The sequence below is a fragment of the Heptranchias perlo genome, chromosome 24 (genome assembly GCF_035084215.1).
Source record: "Heptranchias perlo isolate sHepPer1 chromosome 24, sHepPer1.hap1, whole genome shotgun sequence".
NCBI classification, from domain to species: domain Eukaryota; kingdom Metazoa; phylum Chordata; class Chondrichthyes; order Hexanchiformes; family Hexanchidae; genus Heptranchias; species Heptranchias perlo.
In genome coordinates, this window is record NC_090348.1 from 5,242,052 (window position 1) to 5,262,783 (window position 20,732).

General features: G+C 47.3%; 1 protein-coding gene across 3 annotated transcripts in view; it reads right to left on the reverse strand.

Annotated features, from left to right (window-relative positions):
* plxnc1 (plexin C1) overlaps positions 1-20,732 on the reverse strand; it is a 153,581-nt gene that overhangs the window by 78,016 nt on the left and 54,833 nt on the right. For all 3 annotated transcript variants that reach the window (XM_068004658.1, XM_068004657.1, XM_068004659.1), the window contains exons 13-19: positions 19,467-19,606; positions 15,812-16,000; positions 9,439-9,529; positions 9,054-9,251; positions 8,801-8,956; positions 6,840-6,945; positions 4,988-5,089 (exon numbers count right to left, since the gene is read on the reverse strand). In XM_068004658.1, coding sequence (XP_067860759.1) covers positions 4,988-5,089; positions 6,840-6,945; positions 8,801-8,956; positions 9,054-9,251; positions 9,439-9,529; positions 15,812-16,000; positions 19,467-19,606 — 982 coding nt within the window. The remainder of the gene's footprint in view (positions 1-4,987; positions 5,090-6,839; positions 6,946-8,800; positions 8,957-9,053; positions 9,252-9,438; positions 9,530-15,811; positions 16,001-19,466; positions 19,607-20,732) is intronic.

Sequence of the window (20,732 nt, forward strand, 5' to 3'; positions counted from 1 at the left end):
TAACCCCCCATCCCCCGATCCTCCCCAATATTACACAGTAACCCCCCATCCCCCGATCCTCCCCAATATTACACAGTAACCCCCATCCCCCGATCCTCCCCAATATTACACAGTAACCCCCCACTCTCCGATCCTCCCCAATATTACACAGTTACCCCCGCACTCTCCGATCCTCCCCAATATTACACAGTAACCCCCAACCCCGATCCTCCCCAATATTACACAGTAACCCCCCACTCTCCGATTCTCTCCAATATTACACAGTAACCCCCCATCCCCCGATCCTCCCCAATATTACACAGTAACCCCCCACTCTCCGTCCTCTCCAATATTACACAGTAACCCCCCATCCCCCGATCCTCCCCAATATTACACAATAACCCCCCACTCCCCGATTCTCACCAATATTACACAGTAACCCCCCACTCCCCGATTCTCCCCAATATTACACAGTAACCCCCCATCCCCCGATCCTCCCCAATATTACACAGTAACCCCCCATCCCCCGATCCTCCCCAATATTACACAGTAACCCCCCATCCCCCGATCCTCCCCAATATTACACAGTAACCCCCCACTCTCCGATCCTCCCCAATATTACACAGTAACTCCCCACTCTCCGTCCTCCCCAATATTACACAGTAACCCCCCACTCCCCGATCCTCCCCAATATTACACAGTAACCCCCCACTCTCCGATCCTCCCCAATATTACACAGTAACTCCCCACTCTCCGTCCTCTCCAATATTACACAGTAACCCCCCACTCCCCGATCCTCCCCAATATTACACAGTAATCCCCCACTCTCCGTCCTCCCCAATATTACACAGTAACCCCCCATCCCCCGTTCCTCCCCAATATTACACAGTAACCCCCCATCCCCCGATCCTCCCCAATATTACACAGTAACCCTCCCCCGATCCTCTCTAATATTACACAGTAACCCTCCAGGTACGGTAGCATTGCGGTTATGTAACTGGCCTAGTAATCCGGTGGCCTGGACCAATGATACGGAGATCATGAGTTCAAATCCCGCCACGGCGGCTGGGGAATTTAAATTCAGTTAATTAAATAAAATCTGGAATTAAAAAAAATGTCGTGCCAACCTGGTGAAGCTACAACTCAGGACTACATGCATGCTAAACTGTGGAAGCAACATGCTATAGACAGAGCTAAGCGATTCCACAACCAACGGATCAGATCAAAGCTCTGCAGTCCTGCCACATGCAGTCGTGAATGGTGGTGGACAATTAAACAACTAACGGGAGGAGGCAGTTCCGTGAACATCCCCATCCTCAATGATGGCGGAGTCCAGCATGTGAGTGCAAAGACAAGGCTGAAGCGTTTGCGACCATCTTCAGCCAGAAGTGCCGAGTGGAAGACCCATCTTGGCCTCCTCCCGAGATCCCCTCCATCACAGAAACCAGTCTTCAGCCAATTCGATTCACTCAACATGATATCAAGAAATGGCTGAGTGCACCAGCTATGTACCATCAGGCTATGGGCCCTGACAACATCCCGGCTGTAGTGCTGAGGATTTGTGCTCCAGAACTAGCCGTGCCTCTAGCCAAACTGTTCCAGTACAGCCGAATCCCTCAGCATCCTGGGGGTCACCATTGACCAGAAACTTAACTGGACCAGCCACATAAATACTGTGGCTACAAGAGCAGGTCAGAGGCTGGGTATTCTGTGGCAAGTGACTCACCTCCTGACTCCCCAAAGCCTTTCCACCATCTACAAGGCACAAGGCACAAGTCAGGAGTGTGATGGAATACTCTCCACTTGCCTGGATGAATGCAGCTCCAACAACACTCAAGAAGCTCGACACCATCCGGGACAAAGCAGCCCGCTTGATTGGCATCCCATCCACTGCCTTAAACATTCACTCCCTTCACCACCGGCACACAGTGGTTGCAGTGTGTACCATCCACAGGATGCACTGCAGCAACTCGCCAAGGCTTCTTCGACAGCACCTCCCAAACCCATGACCTTTACCACCTAGAAGGACAAGGGCAGCAGGCACATGGGAACAACACCACCTGCACGTTCCCCTCCAAGTCACACACCATCCCGACTTCGAAATATATCGCCGTTCATTCATCGTCACTGGGTCAAAATCCTGGAACTCCCTTCCTAACAGCACTGTGGGAGAACCTTCACCACACGGACTGCAGCGGTTCAAGAAGGCGGCTCACCACCACCTTCTCAAGGGCAATTAGGGATGGGCAATAAATGCCAGCCTCACCAGCGATGCCCACATCCCGTGAATGAATAAAGAAAAACATCTGCCCTCGATCCACTCTAATGTTACACTGTAACTCCCCTTCCCCGATTCTCTCTAATGTTATATAGTATCCCCTGTGTAACCCCCACCTCCAATCCTCTCTAATATTACACTGTAACCCCCCACCGATCCTCTCTAATATTACACTGTAACCCCCCCCACCGATCCTCTCTAATATTACACTGTAACCCCCCACCGATCCTCTCTAATATTACACTGTAACCCCCACCTCCAATCCTCTCTAATATTACACTGTAACCCCCCCACCGATCCTCTCTAATATTACACTGTAACCCCCCCCACCGATCCTCTCTAATATTACACTGTAACCCCCCACCGATCCTCTCTAATATTACACTGTAACCCCCCCCACCGATCCTCTCTAATATTACACTGTAACCCCCCACCGATCCTCTCTAATATTACACTGTAACCCCCCCCACCGATCCTCTCTAATATTACACTGTAACCCCCCACCGATCCTCTCTAATATTACACTGTAACCCCCCCCACTGATCCTCTCTAATATTACACTGTAACCCCCCCCACCGATCCTCTCTAATATTACACTGTAACCCCCCACCGATCCTCTCTAATATTACACTGTAACCCCCCCCACCGATCCTCTCTAATATTACACTGTAACCCCCCACCGATCCTCTCTAATATTACACTGTAACCCCCCCCACCGATCCTCTCTAATATTACACTGTAACCCCCCACCGATCCTCTCTAATATTACACTGTAACCCCCCCCACTGATCCTCTCTAATATTACACTGTAACCCTCCCACCGATCCTCTCTAATATTACACTGTAACCCCCCCCACCGATCCTCTCTAATATTACACTGTAACCCCCCACCGATCCTCTCTAATATTACACTGTAACCCCCCACCGATCCTCTCTAATATTACACTGTAACCCCCCACCGATCCTCTCTAATATTACACTGTAACCCCCCCCACTGATCCTCTCTAATATTACACTGTAACCCCCCCACCGATCCTCTCTAATATTACACTGTAACCCCCCCACCGATCCTCTCTAATATTACACTGTAACCTCCCCCCCACCTCTAAGAATTTTATATATTTCATTGAGATCACTTATCATTCTTCTAAACTCCAGAGAGTATAGGCCCATTCTACTCAATCTCTCCTCACAGCACAACCCTCTCATCCCAGGAATCAATCTAGTGAACCTTTATTGCACTACCTCTATTCTTCCTTAGGTAAAGAGACCAAAACTGTACGCAGTACTCCAGGTGTGGCCTCACCAAAGCCCTGTACAATTGCAGCAAGACCTCCTTACTCTTGTACTCCAGCCTCCATCCAATAAAGGCTAACATACCATTTGCCCACCAGTGTCAGAACATAAGAAATAGGAGAAGGAGTAGGCCATTCAGTCCCTCAAGCCTCATCTGCCATTCAATAAGATCATGGCTGATCTTCTACCTCAACTCCACTTTCCTGCCCATATCCCTTGATTCCCTTAGTGTCCAAATATCCATCGATCTCAGCCTTGAATATACTCAACGACTTCAGCATCCACAGCCCAGTGGGATAGAAAATTCCAAAGATTCACAAACCACTGAGTGAAAAATTTTTCCTCATCTCGGTCCTAAATGGCCGACCTCTTATCTTGAGATTATGCCCCCTAGTTCTGGATTCTCCAGCCAGGAGAAACAACCTGTCAGCATCTACTCTGTCAAGCCCTCAAATAATTTTATATGTTTCATTGAGATCACTTATCATTCTTCTAAACTCCAGAGAGTATAGGCCCATTCTACTCAATCTCTCCTCACAGCACAACCCTCTCATCCCAGGAATCAATCTAGTGAACCTTTATTGCACTACCTCTATTCTTCCTTAGGTAAAGAGACCAAAACTGTACGCAGTACTCCAGGTGAGGTCTCACCAAAGCCCTGTACAATTGCAGCAAGACCTCCTTACTCTTGTACTCCAGCCTCCATCCAATAAAGGCTAACATACCATTTGCCTTCCTAATTGCTTGCTGTAGCTGCATGTTAACTTTCTGAGATTCGTGTACAAGGACACCCAAATCCCTCTGAACACTAAAATTTCTTAATCTCTCACCTTTTAAAAAATGGCCTCTATTTGTATATACAGAGGGCCTAACGCTTCTTTCAGTTGTGGGTAAAGGACGCCTCTTGTTTGTCCTTCCCAATATCGTAGGAGGCCCATTTGTGAACGGAAATGTGTGCGGCTCCCTGCTCGGCAAACTGGGGCCTTAGTCTGAGCAGTGCCCGAGAAATGGAACAATTTCCAGGCCTATTTATTTTAAAATGGCCACTGCATGTCTTTGAGAAAACCTACACTTGTACAATGCTCTTATTTACCAATGCAGAACGGTATAGTTGTATGTTCCTAAAAAGACTTTAGTGCCACTTTAGAACTCCCTTGAAGATCACGGTGATTGTATTAATGGTGTGAAATGTAGGAACATAAAAAACCCAGTGGGGGTTTGAAATTTTTCTATCCTTGGGATGTGGGGCCCAAATTTTCCCATCAAATCCAAGAATTTCCATGGGTCCGAGTGGAGTGCAGGCTGAAGTAGATGGTGGGAGATGGGTGATGGTCAGATATGCAGCCTGGTACAACATTGTAATTTATACCACAGATTGTACAATGCTAAATATAATACTGAAACTTTCGACCTTGAACATTTGCTGCTAGTTACCTTCTCGAATTTGATTTCGGAATTGACTTTCCAAAAGTTCCATTTGGGAGTTTAGGCTCTGCGAGAACTGCTTGGCTTTCCGACTGGTTGCCCAACAATAAACTACAGACACAGAATAATTTGATCAATTGTGAATCAAACAAAACCAGGAGATTCCACATCAGACAAAATTAACTCGTGCAGGAGTGATTCCTTACAAATCACACCGAAAAACAGGTGTATTTAACAGTTTACTAATCAAGATGTGGATTGAAATATGGCAAAGAGTTGGACTACGTAGGCCAAACCTCCATTTATTTACCAATAATAAACGGTACTTATTAAAAATATACTAACTCCGCCCCCGCTTCCACCTCCCACTTTCCTGGATCTCCCTGCCCCATCCTGGGAGTGGGAGGGAAGGGGGAAGAGAGAGAGAGAGTGAGCGATCACAAGAGAAAGAGACAGGCAGAAAGAGAGAGTGAGAGAACGTGAGTACGGGAGAGAAAGAAAGACAGGCAGAGAGAGAGAGAACGCGAGTATGAGAGAAAGAGACAGGTAGAGGGAGAGAAAGAGAGAGAATACGTGAGCGTAAGAGAGAAAGAAAGAGGTAGGGAGAGAATCTGAGTACGAGAGAGAAAGAAAGACAGATAGAGAGAGCAGGAGTACGTCAGCACAAGAGTGAAAGAATGAGACAGGCAAAGAGAGTATGTGAGAATGAGAGAGAGAGACAGGTGGAGAGGATGAGAGAGGACGAGACAGCTAGAGAGGATGAGACAGAACGTGAGGGTGAGAGAATTGAGTAACCTGCTCCTAGGCTTCTGTCTATGCTTCTATGAAACTGGCTGCTGGAACACTTGGGATGTTTCTGTTTATTCTTCCTTCTTAGTCCAAAGTACTTGTCCTTCACGAAGATGCCTCCTTACAGTGTCACAGTTGGGATCAACATGTGGGTGCTCAAACCAGACTCCATCACCAAACCACAATGACATAGTGTCTTTATAAACCTTTCCTTAAATCCTTCTAATTCTGGGCTTATTCTGACAAACTAATCCTATCACCACCAACTATCGAGACATGTTATGGAGTTTTAATTCATCCAGCAGCATTTTGTGAACAGAATATATTTTTTGAAACAACTGCAATAGCTGGCATCCAATAAAAAATATTTCTTGAAGCCTCAATTATTGTCACTGGGTATTGATATTCAGATTCAATTCTTCCTTTATTCTCCTTATGTAGCAATAATCACATTCCTCCATCTCTTGTTCCATCCACCCCTCGCTCCATCCCATCCCTTGCACCATCCCATCCATCTCTCTCTCCTTCCCATGCATCCCTCTCTCCATCCATCTCTCCATCCATCCCTCTCTCCATCCAATACATCCCTCACTCCATCCATCCTTTGCTCCATCCACCCCTCGCTCCATCCCTCTCTCCTTCCCATGCAACCCTCTCTCCTTCCCATACATCCCCCTCTCCATCCCATACATCCCTCTCTCCATCCATTCCTCACTCCATCCATCACTCTTTCTATCCATCCCTCTCTCCATCCAATACATCTCTCTCCATCCAATACATCCCTCGCTCCATCCATTCTTTGCTCCATCCATGCCTCGCTCCATCCCATCCCATCCCTCTCTCCATCCATCCCTCTCTCCATCCAATATCCCTCTCTCCAACCAATATCCCTCTCTCCAACCAATATACCCCTCTCTCCATCCATCCTTTCTCTACTCAATTGAAGTTGTGGTCAAAGAAAGACAATTACAGGAAGATATAAGGCACATTCTGTTACATCAGCAGTACCAAGGGATTAGCAAGTCTATAGAAATGCCTTAAAAATTTAACAAAATACACATTAAATACTTACTGCTAATGAAAATCACCAGCATAACAGGTATCACAATTAGCACAATGAAAATTAATTTGCTTGGAACTGGCTTTGTTAAAACTGCTTTATATGGTCCAACTGTCACCTAAGTAGAAAACACAATTTTACCACATTTTAGACTCTTGTTTTGTATTAAAACATACGAGGCTGGATTTTATATTGCGTGAGATCAGGGCTTGTCACAAGCAATAAATAGTTAAGTTTTTACCACCAGTTACTTTTCATTGCTGTTACTAAGTACACTCTGACTAAATAGTCTTTCCCTGTGTCCTAATTGGTGCAGGAGTCTGTCCCTGGGTCCTGATTGGTGCAGGATTTTTTCCCTGGGTCCTGATTGGAGCAGGATTCTGTCCCTGGGTTCTGATTGGTGCAGGATTCTGTCCCTGGGTCCTGATTGGTGCAGGATTTTTTCCCTGGGTCCTGATTGGAGCAGGATTCTGTCCCTGGGTTCTGATTGGTGCAGGATTCTGTCCCTGGGTCCTGATTGGTGCAGGATTTTTTCCCTGGGTCCTGATTGGAGCAGGATTCTGTTCTTGGGCTCTGGGTGATGCAGGTTTCCGACTCGGCGAGTGGGCAGTCTGCGTGGGCCGATTTTAACTCCCGGGCCTTCCTCTCATTCTGCTGCCTGCCTGAAACGGGCGTAAAGAAGTCGCCATCTGGCTGCTGGCTGTTGTCCACCAGGCGGCCTGGAGATTGGGTGGGGGGGGGGGGGGCGGGGGAAAGGGGGGGGTCTCGGCATGGTCTCACAAGTGGGTAGTTGGGCGAAGGAGCTCGGGGCAGCAAACTTTCTTGGTGGGGCCTGGAGGAACACTCCTGCTTCTCCTGGCCCCACAAAGGAGAGTTTAACACTTACCTTCAGAGCCTCCTCTTCCTGCCGACCAGGTGTCACTGAGCAGGACGCCTGTGGCTCAGTTGATTGAGATGCCATTGGATCCTGTGTACGTCATAGGACCTCGATTTGCATAAACGTATGAGGTTCCCACCGTTGTCACACCGCCTCTAAGGCAAGTATATCCTTCCTTAGATAAGGAGACCAAAACTGGACACAGTTCTCCAGGTGAGGTCTCACCAAACTCATGTACAATTGCAGCAAGACTTCCTTACTCTTGTACTCCAACCCCCTTGCAATAAAGGTTAACATACCATTTGCCTTCCTAATTGCTTGCTGTACCGGCATGTTAACTTTCTGTGTTTGGTGTACAAGGACACCCAAATCCCTCCGAACACCAACATTTAATTGTTTTATTTCCAATATCTTCAGTGCAAAACACACTTAACATCAGTTAACCTTTGTATTTGTGCAATAAATGCATTTAGCAAAATAGGTAAAATTATGAAATCATAGAATGATACAGCAAAGAAGGAGACCATTCGACCCATCGTGCCTGTGCTGGCTCTTTGAAAGAGCTATCCAATTAGTCCCACTCTTCTGCTCTTTCTCCATAGCCCTGCAAATTTTTCCTTTTCAAGTATTTATCTAATTCCCTTTTGAAAGTTACCACTGAATCTGTTTCCACCGCCCTTTCAGGCAATGAATTCCAGATCAGAACAACTTGGTCCATAAAAAAATTCTCCTCATTTCCCCTCTGTTTTTTTTGCCAATTACCTTAAATCTGTGTCCTCTGGTTACTGACCCTTCTGCCACTGGAAACAGTTTCTCCTTATTTACTCTGTCAAAACCCTAAATGATTTTGAACACCTCTATCAAATCTCCCCTTAACTTTCTCTGCTCTGAGGAGAACAACCCCAGCTTCTCCAGTCTCTCCACATAACTGAAGTCCCTCATCCCTGGCACCATTCTGGTAAATTTCTTCTGCACCATCTCTAAGGCCTTGACATCCTTCTTAAAGTGTGGTGCCCAGAACTGGACACAATACTCCAGCTGAGGCCTAACCAGTGAGTTATAAAATGACATGGTAATACCCCTCCCTTGTACTTACTTCTATTTTCGGCACAGGAGTATCGGACGTGAGCAGTAAACATTTTATTTTATCTTCCGTTATCTCTGTAATGTTACATTCTAATGGGTCACCCTTGTCCCTCGGAACATAAATCTTAACTTCCTCTCTTTGAAGACATAAGTTGTCTTTCTTTTTCTGTAAAATAAATAATTTGAAAGGAAAAAGGTTAGAGAGAGCCTTAAAATAAATGAGACTAGGAGCTCAATAAGTGAGGAAATTAAATAGGCTTTACCAGTACAGTAATCAGGAGTTGCTTGTCATCAATAATCTTTGTAAAGTTATAAAACACAGGGTCATGATGGTAAGTCAGAGGGAAGTCCTGCTTCTTCGATCCAGATACCAGGAACGACATGGAATGGTTACCTGGGATTCTTCTGCTCTCAAGAGATGGTGCAACACAGATCCAAGTCCGATTATTAACTGAACATTCCTGTCCCAGAAATACACGCCATTAATATATGGAACAAATAATTTAACAGATTTCACCTCTTTAGATTAAGTTCTATTTTTGCTGTCAAGGTAAAAAGAATCAGTTTCATCCAAACTAAGTACATCACTCACGATGAAATGAGATTAAAACAGAAAAGCCTCACTCATTGAAAATTAAATTAACTCACAGTCCATTTGTTTGGATCTTCAGATAACCACATCTGCACCTGTTTAATCACATCTAAATTTTTGCCATTTATCGTTATGTTTCGGCCTCCACTGTAAAAAGCAAACAGGAAATGAAAAGGTCAAATCTTTAAAAGGGAGGGAAGAACTTAAAACATTTCCAATCACCAGGGAAAGGGATTCGAAAAAAATATTAGAACTAAAAGCTGACAAGTCCCCAGGTCCTGACGGACTTCATCCTAGGGTCTTAAAAGAAGTGGCTGCAGAGATAGTAGATGTATTGGTATTAATTTTCCAAAATTCCTTAGATTGTGGAAGGGTCCCATCAGATTGGAAAATAGTGAATGTAACCCCTCTATTCAAGAAAGGAGGGAGACAGAAAGCAGGAAACTACAGGCCAGTTAGCTTAACATCTGTCATAGGGAAAATGCTAGAATCTATTATTAAGGAGGTTATAGCAGGGCACTTAGAAAATCTCAATGCCATCAGGCAGAGTCAACACGGCTTTGTGAAAGGGAAATCGTGTTTGACTAATTTATTAGAGTTCTTTGAGGAAGTAACAAGCAATGTGGATAAAGGGGATCCTGTGGATGTGGTGTACTTGGATTTCCAGAAGGCTTTTGACAAGGTGCCACATCAAAGGCTACTGCACAAAGTAAGAGCTCATGGTGTAGGGAGTAACATATTAGCATGGATAAAAGATTGGTTAGCTAACAGGAAACAGAGAGTAGGCATAAATGGGTCATTTTCAGATTGGCAAGATGTAACAAGTGGAGTGCCACAGGGATCAGTGCTGGGGCCTCAACTATTTACAATCTATATCAATGACTTGGATGAAGGGACCGAATGTATGGTTGCTAAATTTGCTGATGACACAAAGGTAGATAGGAAAGTAAGTTGTGAAGAGGACATAAGGAGTCTGCAAAGGGATATAGATAGGTTAAGTGAGTGGGCAAAAATTTGGCAGATGGAGTATAATGTGGGAAAATGTGAACTTGTCCACTTTGGCAGGAGGAATAGAAAAGCAGTATATTATTTAAATGGAGAGAGATTGCAGAACTCTGAGATACAGAGGGATCTGGGTGTCCTAGTACATGAATCACAAAAAGTTAGTATGCAGGTCCAGCAAGTGATTAGGAAGGCAAATGGAATGTTGTCATTTATTGCAAGGGGAATGCAATATAAAAGTAGAGATGTTTTGTTACAGTTGTACAGGGCATTGGTGAGACCACATCTAGAATACTGTGTGCAGTTTTGGTCTCCTTATTTAAGAAAGGACATAATTGCTTTGGAGGCGGTTCAGAGAAGGTTCACTTGACAGATTCCTGGGATGAGGGGGTTATCTTATGAGGAAAGGTTGGTCAAATTGGGCCTGTATACACTGGAGTTTAGAAAATTGAGAGGTGATCTTATTGAAACATATAAGATTTTGAGGGGACTAGAAGGGGTAGATGCTGAGAGGATGTTTCCCCTTGTGGGAGAGACTAGAACGAGGGGCCACAGTTTAAAAATAAGGGGTCTCCCATTTAAGACAGAGATAAGGAGAATTTTTTTCTCTGAGGGTCGTGAGCCTGTGGAACTCTCTTCCCCAGAGAGCGGTGGAGGCAGGGTCATTGAATATTTTTAAGACTGAGTTAGATAGATTCCTGATTAACAAGGGAGTCAAAGGTTATAGTAGGTAGATGGGAAAGTACGGTTGAGGTCACAATCAGATCAACCATGGTCTTATCGAGTGGCGGAGCAAGTTCGTGGGGCCGAATGGCCTACTCCTGCTCTTAATTTGTATGTTTGTATGCTCGTATGTAACCTCAACAAGAGATAAGGGCTCTCCCTGCCTAGGGTCAGTCTGATATTTGACCGAGGGCTCGCCCTGCCTAGGGTCAGTCTGATATTTGACCGAGGGCTCGCCCTGTCTAGGGTCAGTCTGGTGTTTGACCGAGGGCTCGCCCTGTCTAGGGTCAGTCTGGTGTTTGACCGAGGGCTCGCCCTGTCTAGGGTCAGTCTGATGTTTGACCGAGGACTCTCTCTCTGTCTGGGGTCAGTCTGGTGTTTGGCTATGGGCTCTCTCCCTGTCTAGGGTCAGTCTGATGTTTGACCGAGGACTCTCTCTCTGTCTGGGGTCAGTCTGGTGTTTGGCTATGGGCTCTCTCCCTGACTAGGGTCAGTCTGATATTTGATCGAGGGCTCGCCCTGCCTAGGGGCAATCTGGTGTTTGACCGAGGGCTCGCCCTGTCTGGGATCAGTCTGGTGTTTGACCGTGAGCTCTCTCCCTGTCTGAGGTCAGTCTGGTGTTTCACCGTGGGCTCTCTCTCTGTTTGGGGTCAGTCTGACGTTTGACTGTGGGCTCTCTCTGTGTCTGGTATCAGTCTGGCGTTTGACCGAGGGCTCTCTCCCTGTCTGGGATCAGTGTGGTGTTTGACCGAGGGCTCTCTCTCTGTCTGGGATCAGTCTGGCGTATGACTGTGGGCTCGCTCTCTGTCTGGGGTCAGTCTGGTGTTTGACCCTGAGCTCGTTCTCTGTCTGGGATCAGTCTGGTGTTTGACCGTGAGCTCGTTCTCTGTCTGAGGTCAGTCTGGTGTTTCACCGTGGGCTCGCTCTCTGTTTGGGGTCAGTCTGACGTTTGACTGTGGGCTCTCTCTCTGTCTGGTATCAGTCTGGCGTTTGACCGAGGGCTCTCTCTCTGTCTGGGGTCAATCTGGTGTTTGACCGTGGGCTCTCTCCCTGTCTGGGATCAGTCTGGTGTATGACTGTGGGCTCTCTCTCTGTCTGGGGTCAGTCTGGTGTTTGACTGTGAGCTCTCTCTCTGTCTGGGGTCAGTCTGGTGTTTGACCCTGAGCTCGTTCTCTGTCTGGGATCAGTTTGGTGTTTGACCATGAGCACTCTCTGTCTGGGGTCAGTCTGGTGTTTGACCGTGAGCTCTCTCCCTGTCTGGGGTCAGTCTGGTGTTTGACCGTGGGCTTTCTTTCTGTCTGGGGTCAGTTTGGTGTTTGACCGTGAGCTCTCTCCCTGTCTGGGGTCAGTTTGGTGTTTGACCGTGAGCTCTCTCTCTGTCTGGGGTCAGTCTGGTGTTTGACCGTGGGCTCTCTCTCTGTCTGGGGTCAGTCTGGTGTTTGACCGTGGGCTCTCTCCCTGTCTGGGGTCAGTCTGGTGTTTGACCGTGAGCTCGTTTTCTGTCTGGGGTCAGTCTGGTGTTTGACTGTGGGCTCTCTCTCTGTCTGGGGTCAGTCTGGTGTTTGACTGTGAGCTCTCTCTCTGTCTGGGGTCAGTCTGGTGTTTGACCCTGAGCTCGTTCTCTGTCTGGGATCAGTCTGGTGTTTGACCGTGAGCTCGTTCTCTGTCTGGGGTCAGTCTGGTGTTTGACTGTGGGCTCTCTCTCTGTCTGGGGTCAGTCTGGTGTTTGACTGTGAGCTCTCTCTCTGTCTGGGGTCAGTCTGGTGTTTGACCCTGAGCTCGTTCTCTGTCTGGGATCAGTTTGGTGTTTGACCATGAGCTCTCTCTGTCTGGGGTCAGTCTGGTGTTTGACCGTGGGCTCTCTCCCTGTCTGGGGTCAGTCTGGTGTTTGACCGTGGGCTCTCTTTCTGTCTGGGGTCAGTTTGGTGTTTGACCGTGAGCTCTCTCCCTGTCTGGGGTCAGTTTGGTGTTTGACCGTGAGCTCTCTCTCTGTCTGGGGTCAGTCTGGTGTTTGACCGTGGACGCGCTCTCTGTCTGGGGTCAGTCTGGTGTTTGACCGTGGGCTCTCTCCCTGTCTGGGGTCAGTCTGGTGTTTGACCGTGAGCTCCCTCCCTGTCTGGGGTCAGTTTGGTGTTTGACCGTGAGCTCTCTCCCTGTCTGGGGTCAGTTTGGTGTTTGACCGTGGGCTCTCCTCCTGTAGGATCTCCCTCCACCTTTTTCCCTTCAGGTTCTTCCACTTTTTTGGGCAGCCACCCAGGACGCCTCTAAAACTGCCTTTACCAATATGGCGGTGGGCATAACACTGGCGCAGATCAGGCACAGGACATTGCAATGCAAAACTGGTCCTTTTTGCCCCCATTTTCCAGCTGGAAAACTGCCGCAACGAGGACTAATTTCTACCCCATTCTGCTTTGAGTGTTTAGCAGCCAGCTAAAGCCAGAATCTCGTTCGTGCAAGACATGTTATCAGGTTTAGCGTTGTGGTCTCCCTGGTAACAGAGTCTAGCACACAATTTTCAAATATACACAGACTTCAGAATCAGTTCAGTTTGTATTTGTAACACTTTTCTGCGACATAAGAAAAGGAGCTGTGCTATTGAAGAGGGGTTAGTTGGAGAATCTTATGGAGAAAGACAGTTGGAAAATCTCTTGAGCAGAACAGTTTAGAAATCCCAAAAAAGCAGCGAGGAGACGAGCTGGTATTCCTGAAAGGAAAGAGAGATATAGGGATGGACGGGTGAGCGGGGGATGGGGTGGACGGGTGAGCGGGGGATGGGGTGGACGGGTGAGCGGGGGATTGGGGTGGACGGGTGAGCGGGGGATGGGGTGGACGGGTGAGCGGGGATTGGGGTGGACGGGTGAGCGGGGGATGGGGTGGACGGGTGAGCGGGAGATGGGGTGGACGGGTGAGCGGGGGATGGGGTGGACGGGTGAGCGGGGGATGAGGTGGACGGGTGAGCGGGGATTGGGGTGGACGGGTGAGCGGGGGATGGGGTGGACGGGTGAGCGGGGGATGGGGTGGACGGGTGAGCGGGGGATGGGGTGGACGGGTGAGCGGGGATTGGGGTGGACGGGTGAGCGGGGATTGGGGTGGACGGGTGAGCGGGGGATGGGGTGGACGGGTGAGCGGGGGGTGGGGTGGACGGGTGAGCGGGGGATGGGGTGGACGGGTGAGCGGGGGATGGGGTGGACGGGTGAGCGGGGGATGGGGTGGACGGGTGAGCGGGGGATGGGGTGGACGGGTGAGCGGGGGATGGGGTGGACGGGTGAGCGGGGATTGGGGTGGACGGGTGAGCGGGGATTGGGGTGGACGGGTGAGCGGGGGATGGGGTGGACGGGTGAGCGGGGGATGGGGTGGACGGGTGAGCGGGGGATGGGGTGGATGGGTGAGCGGGGGATGGGGTGGACGGGTGAGCGGGGGATGGGGTGGACGGGTGAGCGGGGGATGGGGTGGACGGGTGAGCGGGGATTGGGGGGGACAGGTGAGCGGGGATTGGGGGGGACCACATTCTGGTTCCGGGTCTGACCCAGGCACGTTATGATTCGCGCGCACAACAGAAACCCAGAAACCCCTCCCCCACTAAAAGCTGGCGGGCCGATATTTAAAGGGGCAATGTACCTCATTACGATAGTTGAGGCGCTTAATTTTTTGGGTACTAGAAATGTAAAACAAAATTTAATCTTACCTGTCTGGGTTTCCTGTCACTTCTGATTCACGTCAGGTAAAAGCAGGTGGGAAGGGCCGGATCCGTGAGATGAGCGGCTTTATTGCACTGCTGGTGGGCCTGGAGGAGCGGGAGTGCTTCATCCAGGCCCAACAAGCTCACCTGGCCGACAGGACTCCCATCATCGTCCGACCCCCCCCAACCCCACCCCACCCACCCCTCATGGTTGACCCCTGCCTCCCCCCCCACCAATGGCTGAGACCCGTCCATACCTCCGACTCCTCCCGAACTCTGATCTTCTGGGACCTCCCGGCCCCCGATGTCCTCCACGACCCCTCCCACAGCCCGTAAGTCTTCCACCACCCCCACCACATGTCCTCTACTGCCTCTCCCCCCACCCATGTCCTCCACAGCCCACGATCTCTCCCTCTATCCTCTCCGATTCCCACCCACCCGTCCATCAGGCTGGCTGCTGGGCGTGAAAGCCGGAAGTAAAATTTATTGCCCTCATTAAGACCCGCCAACAAGTCCGTGTTTCGCCTCTGATTATCTTCTCCCCCCAATCCCTTCCCGCATCCATGTAAAAATCATGCCCAAAGTGTGTACTTAAAAGTTTTGGAGAAAAGATTAGTTGTTTCTTAGAGTTGCAATGCTTTATTATTTTATTTACTCAGAAATTGGATAAAAGATGTTCTCCTATAAAATTTTAACTATTATATTATTTGGATTATTCACTTGTTTATAATTTGTGCAATACGTTTCCCATTTAAACAAGGTTTGCTGTGATGCTCTTGCCACTTTTGAAGACTTCCGTGGGGTCTTATGATGGGCTTTAAGTAATCCACTACCAAAAAATAGTTACCAAACCAGGTTTAGAGTTTGTTTACCAGGCAAGTTACTGAAAGTTACTGAGATCTCAAGGCCCAAAGGGTACAGGGAATCAGGACAGACCCGCGGGGAGAATCTAAGATACAAAAGGCAAAGTAATCTAGAGTAAGATTTGAAACGACCCAAAAACATAACACTCCCATTATACGTACCTGGCCCAGAGTACTGTTGGGTGAATCTTTGTAATGAAGCTTTGACTGGTGTACTCCAGTACAGCGGTTCTGTTAGACATAAATTGGCTTTCAGAATCATACAGCAAACACACTGTCTTTTTGCCGTGGGTTGTCTTTGGTAATATACATCTTACTAACGTGTCGTTCTCAATAGTGCAGTTGTTCGTTCTGGTAGAGAAAATACATTTTTACAGAATTAATATTCTCTGCTTAATGCCCAAATTTCATGTTTTTGTGCTCAAGAGGGTGATGGAATTATTGCTGGAGAAAGGAAGACTTTTCCACTTTTCCATTGTTAGTCGCTCGTAGATCAGGTACTGCATGGCCAGAGTAAGAGTAAATCTCCCTCTACGTTACAAGCAAACAATAGAAAATGCTGGGAATACTCAGCAGGTCAGTCAGCACCTGTGGAGAGAACGGACGAGTTAACGTTTCAGGTGTAGACCCTTTGTCAGAATGTGAAAACAGGAGCTGGCCAAATGGCTGAAGTGATATTAACGTGAGACGGCAGGAAGAAGCGTAATAAAAAAAATGAAAGACATTTGTGAGACACAGAGAACGGGCGAGTAGCCGAGGGCAGTGGGGGAGGAGTGTGGGTAGTTCTGAAATGGAAACTAGAAGGGCTGGTGAAGCAGAACACAGAGTTCAGTGGCCCTGAAGAGATGGAAGAAAAGCAGACCAAACCCTTGGTTTGTTTCCTTCTCCTTCAGCTGCTGGACTCTGTTCTGCTATGCCAGCTCTCGTTTCCTCTTCTGCCTGTTTCATACCCTCACTGCCCCAGCTTTTCTCACCTTCTCTGTCACTCTTGGAGGCCTAACTTTTTACAAAATTATGTTTCTTCCTTTCATCTCATGTTAATGTCACTTCAGCCATTTAATCATCTGTTTTCCTCCGAAGCGTTTCACAAGTTGTTCTACGTTGACTTCCTCTTTTACACATGGGGGTGTTTCCTTTCCCTGCCCTTAGCCCTGTTCCTTTTGTTAAATTCCTTTCGTCCTTCAATTTTTTTCAGTTCTGATGAAGGTTTTACACCGGAAATGTTAACTCAGTCTGTTTGCTCAGCAGACTTGCTGAGTATTTCCAGCACTTCCTGTATTTGGTTTAAACCTCCCTCTATTCTATCCCAACAAGTTGCCTTAACCCCAATCGCAGAACTGTGCCCTCAACTGCATCAAATTAGTATTTCTATTTACCACAAACAACCATCCTTATGGCATCTGAGTGGCATTGCCAGCTTAAAGGCCAATTTTCCACTCCTAGCTGAGATTAGGCTTTTCTGCCTATTTCCTCTGGTGACCAGAAAGAAAAAAAAAAGACTCGCATTTATATAGCACCTTTCACGACCTCCAGACATTCCAAAGCACTTTCCAGCCAATGAAGTACTTTTAGAAGTGTAGTCCCTGTTGTAATGTATGGAAACTCAGCAGCCAATTTGCACACAGCAAGGTCCCACAAACTGCAATGGGGTAATGACCAGATAATCTGTTTTAGTGATATGGGATAAATATTGGCCAGGACACCAGGGAGAATTCCCCTGCTCTTCTTCGAAATAGTGCCACGAGATTTTTTTACATCCACCTGAGAGGGCAGACAGAACCTTGGTTTAATGTCTCATCTGAAAGACGGCAACCTCCGACAGTGCAGCACTCCCTCAGTACTGCACTGGAGTGTCAGCCTGGATTATGTGCTCAAATCACTGGAGTGGGACTTGAACCCACAACCTTCTGACTCAGCGGCGAGAGTGCTACCCACTGAGCCACAGCTCACACCTTCATTGCATCAGCAGCTTGTTACCAGCAATCAGCTGACTTTGCTGTTTTCAGTGGTCAGCTCATGCGAATAATTATTTATAGCTGTCAGCGTAGCTTTGACTTTGTGCAGGAAACTAGTTTATTGGGGGCTGTGCAATATCTGGCAAGTTGATTTAAAGGGTTGTGCACACTACAGGGTAAGTGGCTGGATACGGGGGGAAATATTGTCTCAACCCTCATAAAGCTTCAAGATGAGTTTTAAATGTTTGCCAGCCTTTGCCAAGGAGTGGAGAGGATGAGGGACGTGCCAGGTACAAATGAAGTGAATGGAAGCTCAACGTGGAGGATGAAACAGATTCAGTGGGTGAATGATGGTGTGGTACAGCACCCAGCCCATTGTGTGAAGCCTGACAAAATGGAGGTGCAGCTCTTGAGGTGGTTGTGAGGGAGGTAGTCCTGTTTGGCTTTTCAGAGCCATCCTCCCAGAGAACAGCTCAAAGTATGTATACCACCTGCAAGTCCTGGGAATAGGTGCACAGAAAGAGGACACATTTTGAGGAAGGTAAAGCTACTTGACAGTACCATTGGGTAGAGGCCCAAGACTGCATACCATAAAGAGTTGCCCTTCAACTTGACCCACTCTTATTGCTAGCTCATGCCATGTCTCCACCCAACTTTTTGGCTCTTTTATGGTATCTCATTCGTTGCACCTCATCCATACTTCAGTAGGACGTTCCTTGAAGATGCAACATAGAAATGAAAGCCTTACCACACACAACCTGTTCTAAAGGCAAAACACAAATTCATTGTAAAACAACTTAGCTGCATGATCCATAGTTACTTACTATTACCCAGGTTATGCCCATGTCTGTCACTGTGCTTCTTTTCCTTCAGCTTCTGGCACCTCCAAACTACTTGTCTGCTTATACAAGATGGCATCTCAAGGTCACAATCCCAACCTGCAGAAAGGTCTCTCTGCCGAAGCATAGGTGGCAAAGGCACATCTCCTCAAGTATCGCTGGTGGGATCTGTGCACCAATGTACTTGGGTGATGGCGGGTTTGTGTGACCCAGCATTGGTGCAAGAAGGCCATTCTTCTAAAACTCCTTATCTTCAAGCTCTCTGGGGGCAAGAGGAATTCCCATATGAATGCCCATTTACAAGCATAGGGTGTTTGAACTGAAAGGAGAACTCCCTACAATGGTAGGAGGTGAAAAAAGAACTCAAAGAAATGAAAAAAATTAAGCGTCCAAAAGCAAAAAAAAAATGCACCAAACTAAACCAAAAAGTAACTCAACACTTGCTCCCAACACAACTTGAAGAGAAAGACCAGGAAAGAGAAGTTGCCCATTGTGCCCATGGCCTCTCATGATTCGGGAGAAAAACATAGGAGATACTGGGGAGGGAAGGATACCTTTATTTGCATGAGTTTGAAACCATAATTGAGACTTGAGGTACCGGGACTATTTCCACAGTAGCAGAGAAGGCTAAGAGGAGATGTAATGGAGGTTTTAGAAATTATGAAAAGTTTTGACAGGATGAATAGGAGAATTATATTTCATCTGGTTGGGGAGTCAGTGACAATCATAGGATCATAGTAGGTACTGCACTGGAGGAGACGATTCGGCCCATCATCCCAGAGGTGAACACGACCAAGTCCCCATAACACATGGTTCCCAATGGCCAAACAACTTAGCTTCAATATTGAACAAATGGACTGTGTAACTGTGGCTCATTCTCAATGCTTTTAAATTAACACAATGGTTACCCCCAAATTAGATTAAGCATGTTCCACTTGTCAAGTCAAAGTATTAACAACTTCAGTCTATTCAAAGAGGGACAAATGTAATTACTCTTCATAGCTTATTATAATTTTCCCTTACTTGACTGTAATGTGGTCACTCATTCCTCTGATGTAAAGTACAGCTTTCAACCCAACATTTAAGCCAGACCCAACGATGGTCAATGTGGTTGTCCCCGATGAAGATACACGGACTGGATATATTTTCGTAACAACAGATTCCTGCCAAAAGAAATAGTTTTCCTAATTACCATTTCTTTAAAAGAGAAAGAACTTGCATTTATAAGGCACCTTTCATGACCTCAGGACATCTCAAATAGCTTTACAGCCAATCATGTACTTTTGAAGTGTAGTCACTGTTGTAAAGTAGGAAATACAGCAGCCAATTTGCGCACAGCAAGGTCCCACAAACAGCAATGAGATAATGACCAGATTTAGTGATGTTAGTTGAGGAATAAATATTGGCCAGAACTCCCCTGCTCTTCTTCGAAATAGTGTTGTGCGATCTTCTACGTCCACCTGAGAGGGCAGACAGGGCTTTGGTTTAACGTCTCATCCGAGAGAGGGTGGTAGCTGCTCCCTCAGTATCTGCTCAGGTCCTTGGAGTGGGGCTTGAACCCATGACCTTCTGACGCTAAGGTGAGGGTGCTACTCATTGAGCCACAGCTGACACCTTCACTACTCTTCCCCATGTATTAGAAAAAGTGACACCAAAAACTTATCAGGTTCTCCCATTAACTACAAAGATTTAATCAAACAAAATAACTATTACACAGCAATAAAAATTAAATCATTGGCTGTTGGTTTCCCGCAAGTTGTGTCCTAATTATGTGTCCTCTGTTGTTTATCCCCTCAGATACGTCAGGTCCACCCTGATTCACAGCCAACTGCACCTTGCTTGTACTGACCAGTGAGAATCTGACTCTCGTGGTCTGTGCCTGTATGTTTGCCCTATGACCTCCGATCTCTGCCAATTAAGTGTAAATGTGCTGGGAGTGTGGGTGAGGGCGTGCGCACTCTCCAAGGTTTGAATGAGATCTGTTTAAGTTTACAAAGTGCCCAACAGATCCATTTTTTAAACCCGGTTTGACGCTGAACGGGAGTTATACTCCACAAAATGTGAAGCCGAAACAGCGGGAGACCATCCACCCCTTGGAGATGGCAAATCACCTTGCAAGTTGGGTTCAGTTGTAAAACTGCAGGCTAAAGTTGAACTGGAGTTGAGGTACAGATCAGCCATGATCTGATTGAATGGTGGAACAGGCTCGAGGGGCTGAATCGCCTACTCCTGTTCCTATGCCAAACCTTCTGGTAGAATGAGCTTCTGATATTAGGGGGAGTTTTTAAT